The 26,368-nt window shown below is 44.8% G+C and overlaps 1 protein-coding gene across 3 annotated transcripts in view; it reads right to left on the reverse strand.

The window, feature by feature from the left end:
* Positions 1-26,368, reverse strand: part of unc79 (unc-79 homolog, NALCN channel complex subunit) — a 237,315-nt gene that overhangs the window by 193,033 nt on the left and 17,914 nt on the right. For all 3 annotated transcript variants that reach the window (XM_086002784.1, XM_086002785.1, XM_086002783.1), the window contains exons 5-8: positions 26,056-26,148; positions 15,129-15,184; positions 7,806-7,935; positions 265-329 (exon numbers count right to left, since the gene is read on the reverse strand). In XM_086002784.1, coding sequence (XP_085858910.1) covers positions 265-329; positions 7,806-7,935; positions 15,129-15,184; positions 26,056-26,148 — 344 coding nt within the window. The remainder of the gene's footprint in view (positions 1-264; positions 330-7,805; positions 7,936-15,128; positions 15,185-26,055; positions 26,149-26,368) is intronic.

Below are 26,368 nucleotides of genomic sequence, written 5' to 3' on the forward strand. Positions count from 1 at the left end.
GGACGCTTCCGAACCGCCTGCGTCCCTGGGATCCGTGGGCCTTTAAGCTGTCGTCCGCGTGGAGGCCCGAGACCGGAACTCTACGCAGCCTGGCCGCCTGGAGGTAAATCAGTAAATGTTACGGAGGTACGCCTCCGACCGCAATTTCTAGGCCAATGAAAATCAGGTGGGTTCTGAAAAGGGCTGGCAATTCACTCTGAAAAATGACCACCCCGGCGATGACGACAAAAAACTATCCCAAAAGGACACAGGAATCCACAATACCTTCACAGCAGGTTTGTTGATTGCATTCTGGCATTCGATGTGTTGACAGTGGATTGGATTCCATGCTGCAGGAAAATGAAAACTTAGATGCAAATGTGCACATCTCACCATTTCAATTAACCTCGATTTTGCTGTTTCCTTGACAAATGATGAGATATTCTTAACTGCTATGAAGTCAAGATGCATTTTTGATAAAAAACTGAAGTTTTTGTATTCGGTTTTATTGAATTTTAAACAGTTATGGTAGTTCCATATTTAAAATGGCATCAGCCAGCTGAGCCGCTGGGGTGTCTTTATTCAATTTCCTTTGTTCCGTGTTAAAAATCTGTCTGCGGAGGGAAAATTCCTATGGCTGGTGTCAATGCAAATAGCATTCATTTGGATTGACTGTTAGATTAATTAAGAACTGAAGTGGGACATCGGCGTCCTTCAGGAATTAAGGGGTTAACAATACAGCTTGCACACTAAGCAGCAATGGCGGAGATAGTTCAGACATGCTGACCACAAGGTCTCGATGCTTTTCAAACTATGGAACCTAGAGGTAAGTTAAACCACACGGGGCACAGCGAGACAGAAATGCAGACATGTGGTTTTACTAAAGGTTACAAACTATAACAACAGGTGAGATCATAAAGATCATGTGACACGAGTTAGAATAAAAATATAGGCGAACGGTTATCTGACGCGAGATAGGGAATTAGCCAATCAACAACTGTGCATGCGGGCCTTAGGCCAATTAAAACTGTGTAACGGGATCGTGCACGAAGCTGAGCTTGTATGAATAAGTGTATAAAAGATTGCTTAAAATTTTTAACAGCGGAGAAGTCACCTAAACATAAAGATAGCAGCAGGAGTAGGCGATTCAATGAGATCATGGCTGATCATCCAAACTCGGTACCCTGTCCCTGCTTTCTCCCCATATCCCTTGATCCCTTTAGCCTTAAGAAATATATCTAACTCCTTCTTGAATATATTTAATGAATTGGCCTCAACTGCCTTCTGTGGTAGAGAATTCCACAGGTTCACCACTCTCTGGGTGAAGAAATTCCCCCTCATCTCAGTCCTAAATGGCTTACCCCTTATCCTTAGACTGTGACCCCTGGCTCTGGACTCCCCCGCCATTGGGAACATCCTTCCTGCATCTAGTCTGTCTAGTCCTGTAATGAGATCCCTTCTCATTCTTCTAAACTCCAGCAAGCATAAGCCCAATCGACCCAATCTCTCCTCATACGTCATTCCTGCCATCCCAGGTATCAGCCTGGTGAATCTTCGCTGCACTCCCTCCATGGCAAGAACATCCTTCCTCAGATAAGGCGACCAAAACTGCACACAATACTCAAGGTGTGGTCTCACCAAGGCCCTGTACAACTGCAGCAAGACATCCTTGTTCCTGTACTCGAACCCTTTTGCAACGAAGGCCAACATATCATTTGCCTTCTTAACCGCCTGCTGCACCTGCATGCTTACCTTCAGCGACTGGTGCACAAGGACGCCCAGGTCGCGTTGCACTTCCCCTTCTCCCAATCTATTGCCGTTCAGATAATAATCTGCCTTCCTGTTTTTGCCACCAAAGTGGATAACCTCGCATTTATTCACATTATACTGTATCTGCCATGCATCTGCCCAATCACCCAACCTGTCCAAATCATGCTGGAGTTTCTCGGCATCCTCCTCACAGCACACACGCCCACCCAGCTTTGTGTCGTCTGCTAACTTGGAGATATTACATCTAGTTCCCTCGTCTAGATCATTAATATATATTGTGATGAATAGCTGGGGTCCTAGGACCGATCCCTGCGGTACCCCACTAGTCACTGCCTGCCACACGGAAAAAGACCCGTTTATTCCAACGCTTTGCTTCCTGTCTGCCAACCCAGTCTCTATCCAAGTCAGTACCTTGCCCCCAATCCCATGTGCCTTAACTTTACACGCTAATCTCTTATGCGGGACCTTATCGAAAGCCTTCTGAAAGTCCAAATACACCACATCCACTGGTTCTCCCTAATCTATTCTACCAGTTACATCCTCAAAAAATTCCAGTAGGTTAGTCAAGCACAAATCACCTTTTGTAAATCCATGTTGACTTTGTCCGATCCTGTCACTGCTTTCCAAGTGCTCTGCTATTACATCTTTTATAATGGACTCTAGCATTTTCCCCACTACCGACTTCAGGCTTACCGGTCTATAATTCCCCGCTTTCACTCTTACCACCTTTTTTGAATAGTGAGGTAACATTAGCTACCCTCCAATCCATGGGAACTGTTCCAGAATCTATAGAATTTTGGAAGATGACCAGCAATGCATCTACTATTTCTAGGGCCACTTCCTTAAGTACCCTAGGATGTAGATTATCAGGCCCTGGGGATTTATAGGCCTTCAATCACGTCAATTTCCCTAACACCATTTCCCTACAAATACTGATTTCATTCAGTTCCTCAACATCTCTGGGAGGTTATTTGTGTCCTCCTTTGTGAAGACAGAACCAAAATATGTATTTAATTGGTCAGCCATTTCGTTCCCCATTATAAATTCCCCTGATTCTGACTGCAAGGGACCTACGCTTGACTTCACCAATCTTTTTCTCTTCACATATCTATAGAAGCTTTTACAAGTCAGTTTTTATGTTCTTGGTGCGCCAGTAGACGTTATCTCCCCACCGGTGTAATAAAGACCATTTGAATAACGATCTAAAACCTTGCGTCGAGTGTTGGTTTAAAATACTCCACAACAAGAACACTTTGTTTTGAATATTTGCCAAACCCCTCTGTCATTGCAATTCATGATGATATACTTCTCAATTGGGCGTCAATAATGTTAATAAGGGGTGTATTACCATCCTCTGTGAATTGACTTCTCTTGTTCCCAAACTTTGTGAGTAAATGTCAGCGTCAGTAAAGAGTTTCAGCCGTGGCTCAGTTAGTTGCACCCTCACCTCGGAGTCGGAAGGTTGTGGTTTCCCGTCCCATTCCAGGGACTTGAGCACAAAAATCTAGGCTAACAGTTCAATGCAGTACTGAGGGAGTGCTGCACTGTCGGAGGTGCAGTCTTTCAGATGAAACATTAAACCGAGGCCCCGTCTGCTTTCTCAGGTGAATTTCAAAGATGAAGAGCAGGGGAGTTAACCCCGGTGTCCTGGCCAATATTTATCCCTCAATCAACTAAATCATCACTAAAAAAAAAAGATTACCTAGTCATTATCACATTGCTGTTTGTGGGAGCTTGCTGTGCGCAAATTAGCAGCCGCATTTCCCACATTACAACAGTGACTACACTTCAAAAAGTACTTCATTGGCTGTAAAGCACTTTGGGACATCGGGTGGTCGTGAAAGGTGCTATATAAATGCAAGTCTTTCTTTGTGAAATAATCTATTTAAAATTATTGTTTAGGATCAACGGCATTGCCACAGGGCAAGACGTTACTGTTGCTTCGCTAAACAGCTTGTCACTGTCTTCAAAGAAATTGTTTGAACCTCCAAGGAGAAATTCTGTTCACACTGATATTACATGTCCAGAAGGCAGATAGAGTTTCATAATCAAAGCTTATATGTACCTCCAGAGATCACAGGTCTCGAAGAATGTGGCCGAATGGACTGTGTGAGTAATGAACACTTTTTAAAATTGTTAACACAGTTGTATTGTATATAATGTACACTGTTGACCTACTGTACAGTATCATGCCTAGGTTTTTGCTTTTGCAAATCATTTTGTTATGTACATAGATCTGGCCTGTAGCTCAGCCTGTACAACATGGTCTAGTAATTTGATATTTTATATCTTCCAAATTGATGTTGTAGTAGACATCCCATGTGTTCTCCAGTCAGTAATTCAGCATTATCGGGGTTAATTGTTTAACCTGGGCTGTGCTAGCTGACTCCAGCAGAGAATACGAGACTCGAGTTTTAACTCATAGGAGATGCTGCTTTGCTTATGGAATTTATTAAGCTATTCACATGAGAATTAGTGTGGGGAAAAAAGCCCACGCAGTGTAGTATAGCCCTCTTCAAATTTTGGTTGTTATTTTTGAAAAGGCAAAAATTGCCGCAATACAGTGTTAGACCTGCTCTCATCACAAAAAAGTAATGTCATTCGAGGGTAGAGAAATCTCTTATTTTGTACAATATGTCACAGACTAAGTATATTAGAACTCTTTAAAAATAGTTAAACTTTGATCAGCATGTTCATTTTTCCTTGCAATATATATTTAATCGGATTGTCACAATTTACAGAAATATTTGATGTCACCAGCTCTCATAACCAACTTTTCCCCATTACTCTATGATTTTGTGCTACAGCAATATCAAAATATTATTTTAAATTATATCTGCAAGTGGGTAATATCAACAGCTTTTAATTTTTCATCTTTTGCCGATGTTTTTTTCTATAACTGTCTTTCCCCTCATTTTAATAATGCTTTACATCCTGTGTTTCTTGTTGCGTGGAATATTTGAAGTTTGCATTTAACTAAATGTGCTCTGCAGCAACACCTTTATGTCATGGAACCGGTCATAGAAACATAGAAGATAGGAGCAGGAGTAGGCCATTCGGCCCCTCGAGCCTGCTCCGCCATTCAATGAGATCATGGCTGATCATCCAAATTCAGTACCCTGTCCCTGCCTTCTCCCCATATCCCTTGATCCCTTTAGCCTTAACAAATATATCTAACTCCTTCTTGAATATATTTAATGAACTGGCCTCCACCGCCCTCTGTGGCAGAGAATTCCACAGGTTCACCACTCTCTGGGTGAAGAAATTCCTCCTCAGCTCAGTCCTAAATGGCTTACCCCTACCCTTAGACTGTGACCCCTGGTTCTGGATTCCCCGGCCATCGAGAACATCCTTCCTGCATCTAGTCTGTCCAGGCCTGACAGAATTTTATAGGTTTCGATGAGATCCCCTCTCAAATCTTCTAAACTCCAGTGAGTATAAGCCCAATCGACACAATCTCTCCTCATACGTCATTCCTGCCATCCCAGGTATCAGTCTGGTGAATCTTCGCTGCACTCCCTCCATGGCAAGAACATCCTTCCTCAGATAAGGCGACCAAAACTGCACACAATACTCAAGGTGCGGTCTCACCAAGGCCCTGTACAACTGCAGCAAGACATCCTTGTTCCTGTACTCGAACCCTCTTGCTACGAAGGCCAACATACCATTTGCCTTCTTAACCGCCTGCTGCACCTGCATGCTTACCTTCAGCGACTGGTGCACAAGAACACCCAGGTCTCTTTGCACTTCCCCTTCTCCCAATCTATTGCCATTCAAATAATAATCTGCCTTCCTGTTTTTGCCACCAAAGTGGATAACCTCACATTTATCCACATTATAGTGCATTTGCCATGTTTCTGCCCAATCACCCAACCTGTCCAAATCGTATTGGAGTTTCACGACATCCTCCTCAGAGCATACCCTCCCACCCAGCTTTGTGTCGTCTGCAAATTTGGAGATACTACATCCAATTCCCTCATCCAGATCATTAATATATATTGTGAACAGCTGGGGTCCTAGGACCGATCCTTGCGGTACCGCACTAGTCACTGCCTGCCACTCAGAAAACGACTTGTTTATTCCAACTCTTTGCTTTCTATCTGCCAACCAGTTCTCTATCCAAGTCAATACCTTGCCCCCAATCCCATGTGCCTTAATTTTGCACGCTAATCTCTTATGCGGGACCTTATCAAAAGCCTACTGAAAGTCCAAATACACCACATCCACTGGTTCTCCCTTATCTATTTTACCAGTTACATCCTCAAAAAATTCCAGTAGATTAGTCAAGCACGATTTACCTTTTGTAAATCCATGTTGGCTTTGTCCGATCCTGTCACTGCTTTCCAAGTGCTCTGCTATTACATCTTTTATAATGGACTCTAGCATTTTCCCCACTACCGATGTCAGGCTTACCGGTCTATTAATTCCCCGCTTTTTCTCTACCACCTTTTTTGAATAGTGGGGTAACATTAGCTACCCTCCAATCCATGGGTACTGTTCCAGAATCTATCGAGTTCTGGAAGATGACCAGCAATGCATCTACTATCTCCAGGGCCAATTCCTTAAGTACCCTAGGATGTAGATTATCAGGCCCTGGGGATTTATCGGCCTTCAATCCCGTCAACTTCCCCAACACCATTTCCCTACAAATATTGATTTCTTTCAGTTCCTCCCTCTCATTAGACCCTATGTTCCCCGACATCTCTGGGAGGTTATTTGTGTCCTCCTTTGTGAAGACAGAACCAAAATATGTATTTAATTGGTCAGCCATTTCTTTGTTCCCCATTATAAATTCCCCTGAATGAGTAGAGGAACATTCTAAGCTCTCCTTTTTTGCACTCCCTAAATAACAACAAGTATCACTGTTTATCCGTAAACATAATAAAATTAAATTACATAAAACATGAGAGAAAGCAATCCCTGTCAATCATCTTCCGTGGGAAGGTGGTGAGTCAGCAGCTCATTATTACTATGTGAAATTTAACATGATTCATACGGCGTTGGCAATTATGTTCAGCGAGTACAGCGATGACAAGGATGTTCTGGTGGAGTCCAAAAAAAGCAAGGATCCAACAGCCCTTTCACTCTGTTGCTACTTCCAGTTATGAGTCACACAAAATATATAAAACAATTTTAAAACAGCAAAAGCAAACTAAATCTTTTAAAAGTTAATAGCAGTGTTGTGGAATTTCCTACTAAATATAATGCATTGAATTACTTTTCAACATACATTGGCCCAGAAATTCGGGTCCCAACGCGTGAGTACGCACGGGGTACTCACGCGTAGGCCCAACGAAAGTGCCGGTTTTGGGCATGCACTGCGCGGGAAACCGGCACTTCCGTTCCCTTGAAAGAAGGGGTTGACAGGTGGAACGCGTGCGCCGGAGAGGCAGCGCGTGCGCATCAAACTTACGTTTTTTTTTACAGGTTTCTCCGGGAGGGTAAGTCTCCAGCAGTTACACTTTTAAAAAGCAGGCACAAGGCCTGCTTTTAACAAGGAAAGTGGTGAATTAATTAAAATTAAAACATTTTTTCCACAGGTTTATTATTTTTAAATACTTTAAAGAAAGGTAAGTTTATTTTTAGCCCCGTTAGAAAATATAATTAATTTTTTCAAAAATTTAAATTGTTTAAAATAGTTATTTCATGTAATTTATAGTTATTTTTAAAATGTGATTAAAAAAAAAATTATTTGAAGTTTTAGTGATGTTTTGGGGCTTATAGTATTTATAGGTTTGACAGCTCTTCCTGTCAAACTTATGAATGAAGCATTCCCTGCTACCATTGGCTCTCCCTGGCCCACGTGATCCCAGGGGATGCATCGAACTAACTGCGCCCCTGGGATACGCAAGCACTGCACGCCGGCAGTTGGAGGAGGCCCAGGATCGGAAACCCACGCGGGCTCACAGCTCAACTGCCAGCGCGCTAGGTAAGTGCAGGTCGGGGGCTTGCACCCGCGGGAAGCCCCCGACCCGAATTTCTGGGCCATTGTCTTTAAAAATGTCATACCTAAATAAATTACTTTTCAATATACATTGTCTTTAAAAATGTCATACCTGTGTACTGAAGTCCCCTGTAGTCACAAATAGCCCCTGGTGGCTTTAAATTGGGCCAATAGTGGAAAAGCATTTGAACAGCTGGAGGTTTAACTTGAGAGGGACCGTACGCTATCACATACAACAAATCCTAAAGCAACATAGAGAAACACTTTTATACTTTGCAAAAACTCTGCACACTCATATTAAACAAAATACATTTTGTAAGTTGACAAACCAGCATGACTGTAATAATTACCAATTATTCCTGTTACTTACCATTGTATTAACCACCTGCATTTTAAAACATCAACGTCAAATAGTCTAATGGCCAAATAATAAATAAGTGCAATAAATAGTAATTAATTACTAACATGCAAACAATCAAGTTAATTTTTGGTCGGTATGTAGTCAATCTGAATGGAATTAGCGATCACATGCCCCACTGTAATTAATTTATCAGCCACGTGTTTATTTTTTTACATATATACAGATTTTAATTGCACCCATGATTAAAAAAAAGTTGCTGTCATCTCAAAATTTGTTTTTTCCCCCTTTCATTTTTTCCAGTTTTCTCAGTGTCTCCTGAATGTGCTGTATCACCCAGCGGCCCAACTAGCCATTCTTCATCTGTGAGTGTTGACTGTGAGACAAGTCTACAGCTATGTCTGGGGATGGATTGACATCTGTGATATGGGCCATCTCACTATTACTAAGTACTAACCTCAAACTGATTCAATTCAAAATCCTGAATAGGGGGCCACATTCCCTCATGAGATTACTGTGACTGGAAATGAGGGCCAACAGGGGATGTGGGACAGGCCCGACAGCTGTACTGCCTATGTTCTCCAATGGCTTGGGATCGCTTTGTTGGTAATGAGTTGTGTCCTTCTTCAAATCTTTAATCATTAATAGGTGTACATTTCTTTTACAATAAAAGTTTGAGGCAACCTATCTGTACTCATAGCCACATCCACAACCATTCCCACAACACAACGATACTCATCAAAGCATTCTTTGCAGTGGTCACAAGAGTATCTTTATGAAGTGACTATTTATAAGGTTCAATTCGCAAAGGTGCTCTCTAATGGCCATTAAAGGGGATACTAGGCTTCGACTCATAAATGTAAGAGATTAAGCTTGATTGGAAAATATGATCTAGTGGCATTTCTTGATCTATTTAATCTTCCTCTTGAAAACTTTTGACTTCAAATTTAAAAAATGTTAGTAAAAAACAAATAACCTTCCAATTCCGGCATAACTGGAAGAGCTGAAAACATTACAGACTGAAGAACAATAAGGGGGATTTTAACATGAAAAAACAGGTGGGTTGGAGGTGGGGGGGGGGTGGGGAGATAAAAGTTTTAAAAATCTAAATCCCGACCCTAACCCTCCCACTTTCAACTTTTACTCAGGCGGGATGTGGGGCGGGCAGCCAACCCACCGCCAGGAAGCGGGTTGGCATTTTAAATATGATAATGAGACCCTGAAGCCTCTGCTTTAAACCGCTGTGCAGGATTTACTGCAGACGGCCAGGGATCCAGGGCCTCGGGATTCCCTGTAGCTGCAGCAAGGCGAAGACAGCCTTAGGGAGCAATCCTTGTGGGCCAGGAGGAGCAGGAGTGCTTCCTCCCAGCCCCCCAAGCTCAGCCACCAGCAGCCCCCCCCATACAAACACCACCCACCGGGGTCGGGGACTGAACCCCTCCCCACCCCGCCCCTACCTGTTGGTTGCGACCTCTCCTCCAGCGTTCCCCACCCGACTGGAAGCCAGCCTGTCGATCATGTGCCCATGAGGTCACACGCATGCTGTGGAGTTAAAACTCCACCTCATGCGAGGGAAGCCCGGACTTCTGGGTTTCCCGCCGTCTACCGGCCCCCATGCCCCAGTCGGGTCAGAAACTTCAAAATTCAGTCCAATGAGTGAGTCTCACATAATTTAAATGGTAGTAATTGCGGAAGCACCCCGAGTTAACTCTGTCTATTGATGTTAACTCAATTCCCTCATAATGTCTGCCTCGGTGTGTTCGTATTCTCCTGTTACATTCGCCAGTATTCAACAATTAAATTAAATAATCTAATACTCAACAGAAATAAACAGAAAAATATATAGGAATGGCATATATGTTCAGTTCTACTTTAAAAAGGCTATAATGATAAGGCTACCTTTCATTTGTTTAGTTAAAGATATTCACTCGACATGTGATAAGTTTTTGGTTCAGAATTTATTTTAAAGCTGTACAATACCTAGGAGTTCCTTACTACAAAAACAGAATACTTGAACTGCTCTGCAGCTTTGCTAGAACAGCTGCAGCTGAAAGAGACAGTGCAGTGGTATACGTGCAGTGGTGTTCCCCAGGGGTCGGTTCATGGACCACTGCTTTTCTTGATATATATTAATGACTTGGACGTGGGTGTACATGGCACAATTTCAAAATTGTCAAATGACACAAACCTTGGAAGTATACTGAACAGTGAGGAGGATAGTGATAGACTTCAGGAGGACATAGACAGGCTGGTGGAAAGGGCGGACACGTGGCGAATGAAATTTAATGCAGAAAAGTGCGAAGTGATAAATTTTGGTAGAAAGAATGAAGAGAGGAAATATAAACTAAAGGGTACAATCCTAAAGGGGGTGCATGAATAGAGAGACAGGTGACAGGGCAGGTTGAGAAAGCAGTTAAAAATGTTTACGGGATACTGGGCTTCATGAATAGAGGTATAAGGCCCGATTTTGTGGATTGTGGGGGAAATGGTCGGATTCCCCGAATGTGGGGTTCTGACCCGAAAAAAAATGGGTCAGCCAGCTGCAACGCAATTTTCCCTCAAGTGGCCAATTAATTTCCAGCATGTGGACAGCCTTGCTAATTGTCTATTTCTAGTCAGAAAGCCCCACAGTATGATGTCATCATTCGTGGTGCTTTCAAGGTCCACAGCAAGCATTGCTTCCTCTGTTGGCTTCCAAACGAACCATACAGGGTGGCAGAGGAGCCTGCAGCAGCTGTGGCCAGTGCCAGACCCCGAGCTGCCTCCAAATTTGACGAAGCTTCACTGCAGGCATTATTGGATGGGGTTAGGGCCCACAGGGAGGTCCTCTTCCCTAGGTCAGGCAGGAAGAGGCCTCCCACTGAGACCAAGGCTGCATGGATGCAGGTGTCAGCAGATGTCAACTCGAATGTGCATGTAACCTTGGCATCACATCTCTAACTCCTTCCTCTACTCCCCCACAGGACGATCCAGAACCCCCGTCCTCACTGTGGAGGAGGAAGAGGCTGTGCAGCCAGACTCCTCAGAGGAAGCCCCAACCTCTGAGGGCGCAGCATCAGCAGAAGTAAGTGCACCCAGCACCAGCGCAGACACTCACACCTCAGGGGGACCTTCGGGACATAGTGTTGTCACCTGGTGTTTCACAGCTCACAAGTGAGCCTCAGCAGATTCTGGAGACAGGGACAGCAGTGTAGAGTCCTCGTCGGAGGGCGCAGGACTCTGCCAGCTCAGCTCAGCTGCGCTGCATGTCGGCCCTCTGCCTCTGGGTCCATCCGCAAAAGAGGTGATGGATCTCCATGCACAGATGCAGGAGTCTCTGGCAGGTTTTGTCTCCAAGGTCGCTGCGAGTGTGCAGCGAATGGAGGAGTCCATAGCGACCATGAGCAGAGCCTTTGTGGAGTCATTGGCGCATGAACGCATCACCATGGAAAGGTTGGCAACCTCCATGGAGGAGATAACTTGCCAGGGTACGGAAAGCATGGTGAGTGCTCATAAGAGAATGACATCTCTTGAGGAGCGTTGGCCATCTATTGAACAGAGAAACCAGACCTTCATGGAAGTCCTTCTGAGTAGGACTGCCAGTGCAGATACGGGTCCCCATGGCCCCCTAAAGCGCAGCAAGGTGCTCTCAAGCCATTTCCAAGCACTGGCCCCTTCTGGCCTGTGCAGCTTCAGGTGAGTGAGCAGCAGCCTGGTGCTCCTAGTGCTCATCCTGCTGTTCCTGGTTCTGCGGCTGCCGCCTCTGCTGCTGGAGATCCTCTAGTGGCAAGAAGGGAAGGAAAAAAAGGCGTCCCATGCTTCTGGTAGATGCCTCCGCTGAGGAAGCGCTGAGTGAGGGTGGCGAGAGGGGCTTCCCAGGTGATCACATTGGAGAAGTGTGTGAGGCTCCAACCTTCCACAGCTGTGCCTAAGCCTTGAACAAGTAGCCCCAAGCCTGCAACAACAAGGTCCTTCAACATACAAATGCTCTCCAATTAAATCGCAGCTTTCCCGAATGACCTGCAGCTGAGAGCAAGCAACCCGGCAAGCTTCACGCCAGGTTTCATCAGCGGGGTTCCCCACAGGCGTGTTTAGCGTGGGGAACCCTTGAAAATCGCAAGGGCCCCTTAAAATTGCATTAAACATGCCAATAATTGGTGATTAGGGTCCCAACGGCCAGTCCCGCCAGCGGCGGGCGGGACTGATTTGGGTCGCAGAGAAACGGCAGTCCGAAAGTCGGACAGGGCGGGGAATCAGGCGGGCGGGGGGGGGGGGGGGTCGCGACCCCCTATTTCTGCGATTTTCGGCCCCCGCCCACCTGAAAACCCGCCCGACGGCTGGCAGAAAATCGGGGCCTTGGAGTACACAAGCCTGGAAATTATGATGAACCTGCATAAAACACTGGTTCGCCCTCAACTGGAGTATGGTGTCCAATTCTGAGCACCGCACTTTACGAAGGATGTGAAGGCCTTAGAGAGGATGCAGAAAAGATTTACGAGAATGATTCCAGGGATGAGGGACTTCAGTTATGTGGACAGACTGGAGAAGCTGGGGTTGTTCTCTTTAGAGCAGAGAAGGTTGAGAGGAGATTTGGTAGAGGTGTTCAAAATCATGAGGGGTCTGGACAAAGTAGATAGAAACTGTTCCCATTGGCAGAAGGGTCGAGAACCAGAGGACACAGATTTAGGTGATTGGCAGAAGAACCAAAGGCAACATGAGGAAAAACATTTTTAACGCAGCGAGTGTTATGATCTGGAATGCACTGCCTGAAAGGGTGGTGGAGGCAGACTCAATCACGGCTTTCAAAAGGGAGTTGGATAAGTACCTGAAGGAAAAGAGCTTGCAGGGCTACGGGGAAAGGGTGGGGGAGTGGGACTAGCTGAAGTGCTCTTGCAGAGAGCCGGCACAGGCTCGACGGGCCGAATGGCCTTCTTTCGTGCTGTAACCATTCTAAGATCTGCAGACTCAGATGGCCGGGCATTTAAGTCAGGGTTTCCATGAATTGAAATCCACCAATTGGAACTGCAAATTTGATCAGTTCTTGGCTAGGCTGCTAGATGCAACACAGATTCACTAGAATACCAGGAATGAAAGGAAGTAGTTACAAAGAGATGGAAAATCAAGGGCTGTATTCACTCATGCAGAAAAGGTTATGGGGAGATCCAGTAGTAGTGTTCCAAATTATGGAAGAGTTTGAGAGGGCAAACACTAAAAAATCATTTCCACTAAATCATCAGTAAGGAGGAATAAATTTGGATTAGTACAGGAGACTTTGGTTTATCCGGAGGTTCTATGTCCGGAAACCTTGATCTACCAGCAGAAATCAGGAGCCGTTTTGTTAGGTTTTTTTTCTTCTTGTGGCTTTGTTTTCAACAGTCAGGCTCTGGAAAGTCTCTCTGAAGCTGTTGCTAAGCTACAGAGACGCTTCCAAGGTACGGGCCGACTGTTTAGAAGCTGTTGCTAAGCAACAGTGTTTGTTGTCAGATATGGAGATGAAAACCTCCGTATGCTTCAACATTAACGCTGGTGTGTCCGGCAGTTTTGATAGATCAGCAACAGCTTGGTCCCGTCGGTGCCGGATATCACAAAGTTTCCTGTGCTAGAAGCATTAAGGGGGGCGGGGGAGGACATTTTTTCCACACAAAGGGGTACTTGAATATGGAATACATTACCACATGTGGCAATTGAGGTTAATGCAATTAAACATTTAAGAGGGAGTTAGATAAACACTTGAAGAAAAAAATTAAAGGAAACAGAAAGAATAGGGAAATGGGTCTGAAGTAGATAGTTCTGGTGGGCAGCTCGTAGCAGCACAGACAATAGCCAAAAATAGCCTCCTTCTGTACTTAAATTTCAGATTCTATGGAGTGACTCACACTGTTGGAGTGTTCCACGTCAGGTAGAAAAGAAAACACTGGGACTGCCTGTCTCGCCTGCTACAACTGTTCCTTTTGCCAAGCTGGCTTTAACCAGGTAAAATATAAAAGTCAAGTCACCAATAATTTTGCTGAAATGACAGCGCTATATATTGATTACAATACACAAAAAGTTGAGTTTTCCATTTTAATGGTGCTGGTATTACCGCCATTAAAATAAAATGTCTTAAATTGGGCCAGCAGAATACCACCTGCACTTGTTTCCCTTCCCCTCATCAACAGCCAGCATTGTATTTAATTAGCTAAGTTACACGTCAATGCGGAAGACAAACTTTTGCTCTGGCAGCCATGTTGGAGTCAACACTGGAGGAAAGGTGGGCATTTAGCCAGTAGCAAAGATTAAGTCTGTGACCTTCCATAAATATTTGCTTTTTCTAACAAATAACATTCTATGTGGATTGTTGTCACACTAAGGACAAGTGGCCACTAATTTAACAAAATACAAAAGCCAAGCTTTATTATGTATTATTATTTCCCGCAAGCCCTTTTGTAGCAACTTTACAAAGGCAAATCAGTGAAAGAGGGAAACAACCTGCTCCGCTCTCCCGTTTCACAGCAAGTACCACACGGACTGCAGCGGGTCAAGGCGGCAGCTCACCACCATCTTCTCAAGGGCAATTAGGGATGGGCAATAAATGCTGGCTTTGCCAACGACAGCCCAGGAACAAATAAAAAAAAAAAGAAAACAAGGATGCCGAAGCAAACCCTCTGCTTTCAGCACCTCAAAGGCAGTGAATGTGAATAGGTTCCCCCCACAAACATTACTTCTGCCACTGCACAAAGGGAGAATTCCAGATATCATAGAATGGTTACAGCACAGGAGGCCATTCAGCCCGTTGAGCCCATGCCAGCTCTCTGCAAGAGCACTTCAGCTAGTCCCACTCCCCTGCCTTTTCCCCGTAGCCCTGCAAAAAAAATTCCTTCAGGTACTTATCCAATTCCCAAGATATGAATAGTTGAGAAAAGGAAGCGTATGTAAGTTTATTATTCTGACTGGTGAATGTGGCTTGTGAAGCAGTTAATATTAAACAACTTCAACTATATTACAATAAATAAGTACATTTTTGAAGCAAAAATAATTTGAATTTTTTTCCCCACTGGTCATGTCCATCACAGGGAACAATTGTGATAGCAATATTCTAGCTGTTGTACCATTACTTACTTTCCAGACTTCCTGCTTGTACTTCATAAGACTTTCCAACAGTTGGCAATGGTACACTATGAAAAACATTTTCAAATAAACATGCATTAAAATCAGCATTTCATATCAGTTTAGCAACAATTTCATTAAAACTGAACAATGAGATTATTCATAACATAGCTTGACTTGTGTATATTTCAAATTATGAAATTAATTCTAGATATAATACAAAGAAAGTTAATGCTAACTACTTAATTTGGCATTATTTACAAAAGGTTCTTTATTCGTAATACCCATTTTATTGAGCTACTAAAAGCTTTCTTTCCCTTATGATAAATCAAGTATTGATTGCTTTGAATGGTGTCAAAAAACATACACATACTCATACATTGTGGGTGTGTTTCTGTGGAAATCATTCGGTGGTTATTTAAAATAATTTGCTTTTCATTAGGCTATAAAATCCTGATATGATGGACTGTACTGAAAAGCACAAAACTGAAGTTAAGAGAGCCTGAATAAGAGTTTAAGAATATCAAGGATGAGCTTGGCAAAAAAAAGAAAATAAATTAAGTACTAGGCGCAAGTAAAAGATTGGATGGCTATTCTCACATAGAGTAGAGAAACAACTCAATAATAGTGAGATCAAGACTAGGGATCATAAATACAAGATAGTCACTCATAAATCCAAATAAGAGATTCAGGAAAAACTTCTTTACCCAAAGAGTGGTTAGAATGTGGAACTCGCTGTCACATGTGGGGGCAATTTTAACCCTACTCGCTCAGCAGAAACCTGGAGGGTGGGCAGTTAAAATCGCCCTGGCTCTTACATGTCCAAAAGCCGCAATGATCGCAACATCTGCAATTTTAACCTGCTCTCCTGAGCAGGCAGCAAGGACAAGCGCCCGGAGCCACCAGGGTCCTTCATGCCAACAGGCATGTTGCGGCCCGATGACATCATTGAAACCTGACTCATTTGAACTCAGGCCTGAGCGGGGAATACACTTGGAGTTAAAATTGGGGCCCATAGTAGTTCAGGTGAATAGCATAGATGCATTTAAAGGGAAGCTAGATAACTACATGAGGGAGAAAGGAACAGAAGGCTATGGTGATAAGCTGAGATTAAGTAATGTGGGAGGAGGCTCGTGTGGAGCAATACCAGTGGCATAGACCATTTGGGTTGAATGGCCTGTTTCTGGGCTGTAAATTCTATGTAAAGGAGCTATTTATAAAACATGCAGAAATGTATTTTTGCATGACTAGGAAATACTACAATTATTGCCCAATAACTGTAAATGTTCCTCCTGTTAAAAAAGACAATGCTCCCCTGATGCATGAGTGGGTAAAGGCACCACCAGGTAGCTTCAGCTGTTTTCAGTTTGTCTATGCACTAGTGCTGGAGGTCATTTTGTTACCATCCATATTGGAAGGAACAACATTACATCAACATCGATAAGTGATGTTAAAACTGAAGAGAATAACAGATTGTGAACCCCAGATTGGGGGCAGTCAGTCAAGTCCACCTGAGAGCAAAATTCAGCTCTCCATGCCTGTTTCGGGAAACTAGATTTCCGTGCATTTCTTAATGATTGCAGTGTGTAATGATTTTTAATTCCAGTACAAGAAACTAAGCCTTTCTAATAGGGTCAAAAGAGAAATTACTTTTGGCAATAACAGGGCAAACACTGAACACATTTGTATGACATTCTCTGTTCTTATTTTAACAGAAGCATTCACCCATTTCAAAATAAAGGGGCTAATGCCTTTATTAAAATAGTAGTCCGAAGAAAATCATAAAATCATATTACAGCACAGGAAGCCATTCAGTCCATCGAGTCCACGCCGGCTCTTTCGAAGAGCAATTCAGTTAGTCCCACGCCCCGCTTTTTCCCCATATTTTTGCAACTTTTTCTCCTTCAAGTATTTATCCAATTTCCTTTTGAAGGGTACTATTGAATCTGTACCCACCACCCTATTAGGCAGTGCGTTTCAAATCCTAGCCACTCGTGTAAAAAGGTTTTTCCTCGTGTCGACTCTGGTTCTTTTGCCAATCACCTTAAATCTGTGCCCTCTTATTATCGACCCTTCAGCCATTGGAAACAGTTTCTCTTTATTTACTCTAAATCCTTCATGGTTTTAAACACCTCTATCAAATCTCCTCTTAGCCTTCTCTGCTCCAAGGAGAACAACCCCAGCTTCTCCAGTCTATCCATGTAACTGTAATCCCTCATCCCTGGAACCATTCTAGTAAATCTCTTCTGCACCCTCTCCAAAGCATTCACCTCCTTCCTAAAGTGTGGTGCCTGTAATGTATATACCTTTAAGGGGGGAACTACTTTTTACAGCTCATGTATACTGCAGTACCGGCAGTAACCACACCTGTATATAGCACTGAGTAGTAATCTGTACAGTTCAGTTCCAGAGTGAGCCACATGGAGTAAACACCTGTTGTACCGTTCCCCTGCCGTCTTGTGTCTTATTACTCTCGGACACAACAGTGCCCAGAATTGGACACAATACTCCAGCTGGGGCCAAACTAGTGTTTTATATTGGTTTAGCATAACTTCCTGGCTTTTGTACCCGATGGCCGGAATTTTCCCCTAAAACAATGGGTGGGTTTGGAGCGTGGGGACAACTAAATTGTTAAAAATGAGATTCCTGGCCTGATCCCGCCTCCAACCCACCCACTTCCCATTTTAACGGAGGCGGGACACGGAGCGGGCAACCAACCCACTCCCGGGGGCAGTATGTCAATTTAAATATTGTAATGAGGCTGGAAGCCTCTTTTTTCCCCTCCATTTTGAATTTAACTGCCTGTGGAAGGGTTTCACACAATTCGTGAAACCTGGCAGCTAAACAGAGGCAGCCAGGAGGTAAGTAGCTTTATACCTACCTCCTGGATCCCAAGACCCTACCTAGCACAACCCCTGCGATCGGAGACCCCACCACGAGGCCTCCGATTGCCTTCCCAGGCCTCCGATCCCCACCATGAAGCCTCCCCCCCGCCCACCCCACCGATGGTGCTGAGACCGGCCACAATCCTCCGGTGGCAGGCCCCGATCCTCTCTTCCTCCCTGCCGATGCTCCTGCTGACCCGCCCCGGCCCCCCCGTCAACCCCCCGCCAATTCCAATCCCCGAAACCTGGCCGCACCTCCACCCCACCCCCCGACCGAGCCCCTGCCGATCCCCGAACCACCACCCCCCCCCCGCCCAGCGATCCCTTACCGAGCCCCCCGCGATCCCTTCCCCAGACCAGCCCCTCACTCCCTCTCTGCATCTGCAGGCCTACCCACCCGCAGCCAGCCAGCCTCCCAATCTGGCTGGCAACAGGTGGTTAACCAAGGCCTCACATGCAAATCAGCCCTTGCAGTTAAAGTTGGTAGGGCCTGCGGGAAACCCGGCCTCCCGGGTTTCCTGCCCACCTCAGAGGCCCCCCCGCCCCCAAACCGCCTACCTGGAGAAAATTCCGGCTTATGCCTCTATTTATAAAGTCCAGGATCCCAACTGCTTTGTTAACCTGTCCTGCCACCTTCAAAGATTTGTGCACAAGCACCCCCAGATCTCTCTGTTCTTGCACGCCCTTTAAAAATGTACCATTTAGTGCGTATGGTCTCTCCTCATTCTTCCTACCAAAATGTATCACCTCACACTTAACATGCACTAACTGGAGGGAACCAAAACCAGATGGTGAAAATTATCTTGGGAAGTAGCAATGAAGCAAAACAGCTGACAAGTGACACTATTTTGACAGCTCTAGGTATGGCCCATTTGCAGAATACCAAGATGTAAAAGAATAGAGTAAAGACAAGGAAAATCAGAAATAATGATGAAGCAACACAAAGCTCGTGTTTTTAAAGCATGTAGATTGTGCGAGGAAGAAGGTATTCTGGTTTTGAGTGAGGGAAAGAATGAATTAGTCTACGAGGCAATACAATGAGTCTTGAGGAAGTGGCGAGAGGAATGGTGCAAAGGGGAGGGATTCAAATTCCTGTGACATTGGAACCGGTTCTGGGAGAGGTGGGACCAGTACAAACTGGGCAGTTTGGACCTGGGCGGGACCAGAACCGATGTCCTAGGGGGAGTGTTTGCTAGTGCTGTTGGGGAGGGTTTAAACTAAAATGGCAGGGGGTTGGGAACCTGTGCAGGAACACAGAGAAAAGGGAAGCAAGGATAGAAACAAAAGACAGGAAGGAGAAAAGCAAAAGTGGAAGGCAGAGAAATCAAGGGTGCAAATCAAACAGGGCCACAGTAAATAAGAATTCTAAAAGGACAGAGTGTAAAAAATCAAGCCTGAAGGCTTTGGCCTAGAAATTGGGTATAGCCCCGCTTGAGGCGTTAGAACTGGCGATGCGCAAAGTTTATAGCCAGACGAAACTTATCGCCGCCTGGCGCGATATTGGGTTGCATCGCCCCCAAAGGGGATTGAGGCGCTAAATCAGCCGTTGCACGGTGCTCTTAAGGCGCAAAAGGTCAGGCGCTACTCAATATCGACGCGGACGGGCGCAGCGCAGGTGAACTCAATTACGGGAAATCATGAGACCTACAGGCGCCGGACGGCTCTTAAAGGGGCGGGTCAGTCAGACTGAGCTTAAACACCCAGATTCGGCGCTCGCCCTTGTCTGGCGTTAGAAACTTGTGCATTATGGAGAAGGTTAGGCAGAGAGCAGAGCGCTTCAGCACTGAGGCTCTGGACCACTTGGTGGCTGCAGTTGAACACCGTCGAGAGGTCCTGTATCCGGAGGGAGGTTGCTGTGAGGGTGAATTCCAGCAGCATGGCGACCAGGACCCCTCTTCAGTGCAGGAAGAAATTCAACGACCTCACACGGATAGTTAGGGTGAGTGATGGTTTACCAAACTTGTGCTTCCCTCCATCTGCAGCGGACTTCGGGCACCCTGCTGCAATGATGCGCCAATGGCCATCTGTCAGTATGCACCAATGGCCCTTTCTGGCCACACACATGGACAGATGTCTCAAGGCCTCATGTAAGGGCTCTTGCACCATGGGGGGCATGCGATGAGGTCTCAAGGCCTCATGTGTGGAGTTTGCACATTCTCCCCGTGTTTGCGTGGGTTTCCTCCGGGTGCTCCGGTTTCCTCCCACAGTCCAAAGATGTGCGGGTTAGGTTGATTGGCCATGATAAAAAAAATTGACCCTTAGTGTTAGGGGGGATTAAATACGTGGGGTTACGGGGATAGGGCTTGGGTGGGATGGCTGTCGGTGTAGGGACTGGGTGCTAGGGTTTGGATGATCAGCCATGATCTCGTTGAATGGCGGAGCAGGCTCGAAGGGCCGAATGGCCTACTCCTGCTCCTAGTTTCTATGTTTCTATGTAAGGGCTCTTGCACCATGGGGGGGGGGGGGGCATGCGATGAGGTCTCAAGGCCTCATGTAACAGAACCTCCCCTTCTTTCCCCTGCAGTCCAAGATGGCACAGATTAGAAAGGAGCAGCGTCGAACCGGTGGCGGACCTGCACAGGTGGTCACTCTCACGGATCTGGAGGAGAGAGTGCACCAGATACTTGGAGGATGTCTGTCTGGTCCAGTGACCACTGCATCTGCCGACCCCATTACCGACAGCGAGGGTAAGACTCTCACCTTTTCCACCTGTTGCCTTCCACTTGGTCCCCCCGCCAGCATGCATCCTCAGTGTGCAGCCATGTCAGAGCCTTGCCGCAATCTGGCGTGCCTTTCAGCAAACCTGTCCTTTTGCTAAAGCCACTCTTCCACCTCCCATTTTCAGATGAAGCAGCACCAACTCGGGCTCAACGCGCTGAAGCTGCCAGTGCCACCAGAGGCGAGGACCAGGAGGAATCCGGACCAGCCGTTGCAGAATCCGGGGAGCAGAGACATCTGCAGACTGGGGATAGTAGTCCCCTGGAGGGGAGGGGGTGTGGCTCTGAGGATGAACCAGTTGCCGGACCAAGCAGCATGGAGCAACGCAGGGGGGATAGGCAAGTTCAGCCACCGTCTCCCCGCAGGGCAAGGCAGGTCGTCATGACTGCTGCACAGAGTGCAGATGAGGTCCATCGCCCTCCAAACAAGCTCCCATTCCGATGCCAGTTGGTCAAAAGACTTTTAGGCGTAGTGGTGCAAGTGCTTTGGACAGGGTTGAAGGTACCAAGTACTGTGAAGCTCAAATCCCAGAACTCCGCTCCACATTAGCTCGCCAACTCTCTCTAGCAGCGAGCGCAATGAGCAGGCCAAGTGGCAGAAGATTCTGCAGTAGAGCTGTCCCCTTTAAATAGCGCCCCCCTACTCCGAGAAGGGCCTGTTAGCCCTCCCTCGAACTGTCACTAATAGTGCTGGGCGCTAAGGCTCTGGGCGCCACCCAATATGCACTCAGGCGCTCCTAAAAGGCGTTGCACACTGAAATGACGTCATGAGCTGCTTGCGCTCGCGGGCGCGCGCAAACACTTAGCGCAGGCGCTAAATGTATAGTCAATATCTGAGTTGGCGCTATCTTCATAGCGCTTCGCCCCAAATCTAGGTCTCTTTAGGCGCTCAGCACCGGCGCTACCAACCCAATTTCTAGGCCTTTGTGTCTCAATGCGAGGAGCATTCGTAATAAGGTGGATGAATTAGCTGCGCAAATAGATGTAAACTGATATGATATAATTGGGATTACGGAGACATGGCTCCAGGGTGACCAAGACTGGGAATTCAACATCCAAGGGTATTCAATATTCAGGAAGGACAAGAAAAAAGGAAAAGGAGGTGAGGTAGCATTGCTGGTTAAAGAGATTAACATAATAGTAAGGAAGGATATTAGCTCTGATGATGTGGAATCTGTATGGGCAGAGCTGAGAAATACTAAGGGGCAGAAAACGTTAGTGGGAGTTGTATACAGACCCCCAAACAGTAATGCCAAGGTTGGGGATGGCATTAAACGGGAAATTAGAGACATGTGCAATAAGGGCAATAAGCAGTTATCATGGGTGACTTTAATTTACATATAGATTGGGCTTACCAAATTAGTAACAATACTGTGGAGGAGGAATTCCTACAGTGTATACGGGATGGTTTCCTGGACCAATATGGAGCAGTTTAGGATTCAACAAAGGAGGACAAAGGGATTAATTAAGAAGGGGAAAATAGAATATGAGAGTAAGCTTTCAGGGAACATAAAAACTGACTGTAAAAGCTTTTATAGATATGTGAAGAGAAAAAGATTGGTGAAGTCAAGCGTAGGTCCCTTGCAGTCAGAATCAGGGGAATTTATAACGGGGAACAAAGAAATGGCAGACCAATTAAATACATATTTTGGTTCTGTCTTCACAAAGGAGGACACAAATAACCTCCCAGAGATGTCGGGGAACATAGGGTCTGATAAAAGGGAGGAACTGAAAGAAATCAGTATTTGTAGGGAAATGGTGTTAAGGAAATTGATGGGATTGAAGGCCGATAAATCCCCAGGGCCTGATAATCTACATCCTAGGGTACTTAAGGAAGTGGCCCTAGAAATAGTAGAAGCATTGCTAATCATCTTCCAACATTCGATGGAATCTGGAACAGTACCCATGGATTGGAGGGTAGCTAATGTTACCCCACTATTCAAAAAAGGTGGTAGAGAGAAAACAGGATATTACAGACTGGTAAGACTGACATCGGTAGTGGGGAAAATGCTAGAGTCCATTATAAAAGATGTAATAGCAGAGCACTTGGAAAACAGTGACAGGATTGGACAAAGTCAACATGGATTTACAAAGGGTAAATCGTGCTTGACTAATTTACTGGAATTTTTTGAGGATGTAACTGGTAAAATAGATAAGGGAGAACCAGTGGGTGTGGTGTATTTGGACTTTCAGAAGGCTTTCGATAAGGTCCCGCATAAGAGATTAGCATGTAAAGTTAAGGCACATGGGATTGGGGGCAAGATACTGACTTTAGGATAGAGAACTGGTTGGCAGACAGAAAGACAGAGTTGGAATAAACGGGTCTTTTTCCGAGGGGCAGGCAGTGACTAGTGGGGTACCGCAGGGATCAGTCCTTGGACCCCAGCTATTCACAATATATATTAATGATCTAGACAAGGGAACTAGATGTAATATCTCCAAATTTGCAGACGACACAAAGCTGGGTAGGCGTGTGTGCTGTGAGGAGGATACCGAGAAACTCCAGTATGATTTGGACAGGTTGGGTGATTGGGCAGAAGCATGGCAGATGCAATATAACGTGGATAAATGTGAGGTTATCCACTTTGGTAGCAAAACAGGAAGGCAGATTATTATCTGAATGGCAATAGATTGTGAGAAGGGGAAGTGCAACGAGACCTGGGTGTCCTTGTGCACCAGTCGCTGAAGGTAAGCATGCAGGTGCAGCAGGTGGTTAAGAAGGCAAATGGTATGTTGGCCTTCGTAGCGAGAGGATTTGAGTACAGGAACAAGGATGTCTTGCTGCAGTTGTACAGGGCCTTGGTGAGACCACACCTTGAGTATTGTGTGCAGTTTTGGTCACCTTATCTGAGGAAGGATGTTCTTGCCATGGAAGGAGTTCAGCGAAGATTCACCAGGCTGATACCTGGGATGGCAGGAATGACGTACGAGGAGAGATTGGGTCGATTAGGCTTATATTCACTGGAGTTTAGAAGAATGAGAGGGGATCTCATTGAAACTTATAAAATTCTAACAGGACTAGACAGACTAGATGCAGGAAGGATGTTCCTGATGGTGGGGGAGTCTAGAATCAGGGGTCACAGTCTAAGGATAAGGGGTAAGCCATTTAGGACTGAGATGAGGAGGAATTTCTTCACCCAGAGTGGTGAACCTGTGGAATTCTCTGCCACACAGGGCAGTTGAGGCTAATTCATTAAATATATTCAAGAAGGAGTTGGATATATTTCTTGAGGCTAAAGGGATCAAGGGATATTGGGAGAAAGCAGGGACAGGGTACTGAATTTGGATGATCAGCCATGATCTCATTAAATGGCGGAGCAGGCTCGAGGGGCCGAATGGCCCACTCCTGCTCCTATCTTCTATGTTTCTATGATTTCAACAGTCAGGATGTAAAGATTAAGGGTGGTGACTTAAAACATGAAATACACACCTTGTTCCATTTTCCTTTTCATTGACTTCAAAGTGAATGGGAAAATCGGGCAAGATGTATAATTTCATGCAAATGTTTTAAGCATTTCACCACTATTATAACCAAGAGTAATTTCTAGCCTCATGTTTTAAGGTTATAAAAATCAGAAAATGTTTGAAATGCACATCTGGTCGATCAGCATGTTTTCAACAGGTTCATGTTTCAAAGAGTCTCTTCATCAAAACTCAATTATAAGATTTTGTTTTAATAATATCAACCCAACCGTACTCCTCCATAAGGTACTAAGTCATGACCTATATCCTAATAACAAGTTTTTAAAAATACAGTAATTCCATTTCCCTGTACTCTCCCCACATTATTTTATATTCTTTGTGGATCAAATTCAAGCAATGGTTACAGTTTCTACCTCAATAGGCACTTGTAGTAAAATATTCTATGTTCTAATAAACCTCTGAAAAAAATCTAACTCCCTTTCATTCTTCTGGTGATGATCATCAATCTCTTTGCTATCAGTTTTGTGCTGTGACCTCACACCCACTGGGAACTGGGTGGGTAGTACACGAGGTCACTTCATGTAAAGTCTTTGCAGTTAACAGAACGAGGTGACCTTTCTTTATCAACGTGAACTGGGTTTCAACTGAGGCCGCAGAAGTGAAACGATGATGTGTCAATCCAATATGTTATCCAGTTTCTATCATTTCACTTTAAAAATGTATAAAGATGCCAGAATTTGATCATCCTGAAACAGGCTAAGGAAAAGCATTCCGATTATAGTCTTAGTTTATTTCAGGAAGATCAAATTTTGCACTAATGCTATCAATCTGGAAGGAGGCATGTACACAACTGAAGATTCTGCTATGTCCGTTTGTCCCCTTCTCAATCTTCTACATAAAAGAACGCTCAGGTACACTAGTGACAAATGGAATCAGAGCCTGGCAAGAGAAGGGCATCGCCAGACTTGGCCAGCTTCTTCATAAGGGTGAGAACTTGTCCTTTCAGCAATGAGTAACAACTCGCTTTTATATCGCACCTTTAACTTGGAACGATTTGGCAAGGCACTTCTCAAAAGCGCAAGAAGACAAAAACGGATATAGCACCAAATATTAGAAAGGGTGAATAAAAGCTTGACCAAAGGGGTATGTTTTAAAGAGGGTCTTAAAGGAGGAGAGGAACTGGAGAGTTTTAGGGAGGTAATCCCAGAGTTTAGGGCTCAGGCTGCTGAAGACACGGCTGCCATTGGTGGGGCGAAGAGATTGTTGTTATTGAAGTCGTAACAATAATATTAGAAGTACACGTATGTTCTGGTCCTGCCCACAAATCAATCATTTTTGGGAAGCAATCTGGAATGCACAAAGACTGCGAACAGCATCAATGCCCTAGGGGCATGCCGCTGTCTGCTAGGGCTAATCCCAAACCGGCACAACTTTCACTGCCAGTGACACAACGATGCAACCCTCAACTCACGCAAAACTTATATTAATCTGTAGATGAATAAAATGGTGATATTAGCTCTTCCAAACCACGCATCAAATGAGGAAAAATTATCAATTTACCTACTGGGTCCCACACTGAAAATTCACAGCAATTATCGATTAATAAGCATTTTTAATGTCTATATTTTAGATACTTACCTTTTAACATTGAACAGTTAAGTTATTTTGTAAAATGTTGCAACCAATATGCACATGTTACGATATTGCAGGTGGGTTGAGAAGGTGGTATTATTTTATTAAAATGCCAATAAATTACAAGAGAGAAAAATCCCAACGGTCAACTTTATTTCCAAATTTATATCAGCTATAATGTTAACATAGTTCTCAATCACTAAAAATATTTGATATTCAATATACCATGCCACAACTAGTTTATATTCATCCTCAAGGGTTTATACATTGTTTTGCACCTACCTGGATTTGTTGTATACTGCATAGCAATCATCAGCATTGAAGATGCAGAATAATTCACATAAGGTGGAACACCTTCTCGCTTAGATGAACCCACTAGAGAGAGCATTTGGTAAATATCAAACTTTCAACTGAAAAGTGATTTATAATATTGATATTTATTTACAAAAACGGAGTCTCATGATTGTCCCAATCTCATTCTGCAGCCCCAGGCCTTAGCGTCTCCACACCCTCTTGGCCGGAGCCACTACATCTCTGTTTACACCTAGCCCCAGCACTTGCCTCAGCATTCACCCACTCCATTCCCACCCAGCCC

This window comes from Somniosus microcephalus, chromosome 12, assembly GCF_052327205.1.
Source record: "Somniosus microcephalus isolate GS21.2 chromosome 12, FLI_Smic_1.0, whole genome shotgun sequence".
NCBI classification, from domain to species: domain Eukaryota; kingdom Metazoa; phylum Chordata; class Chondrichthyes; order Squaliformes; family Somniosidae; genus Somniosus; species Somniosus microcephalus.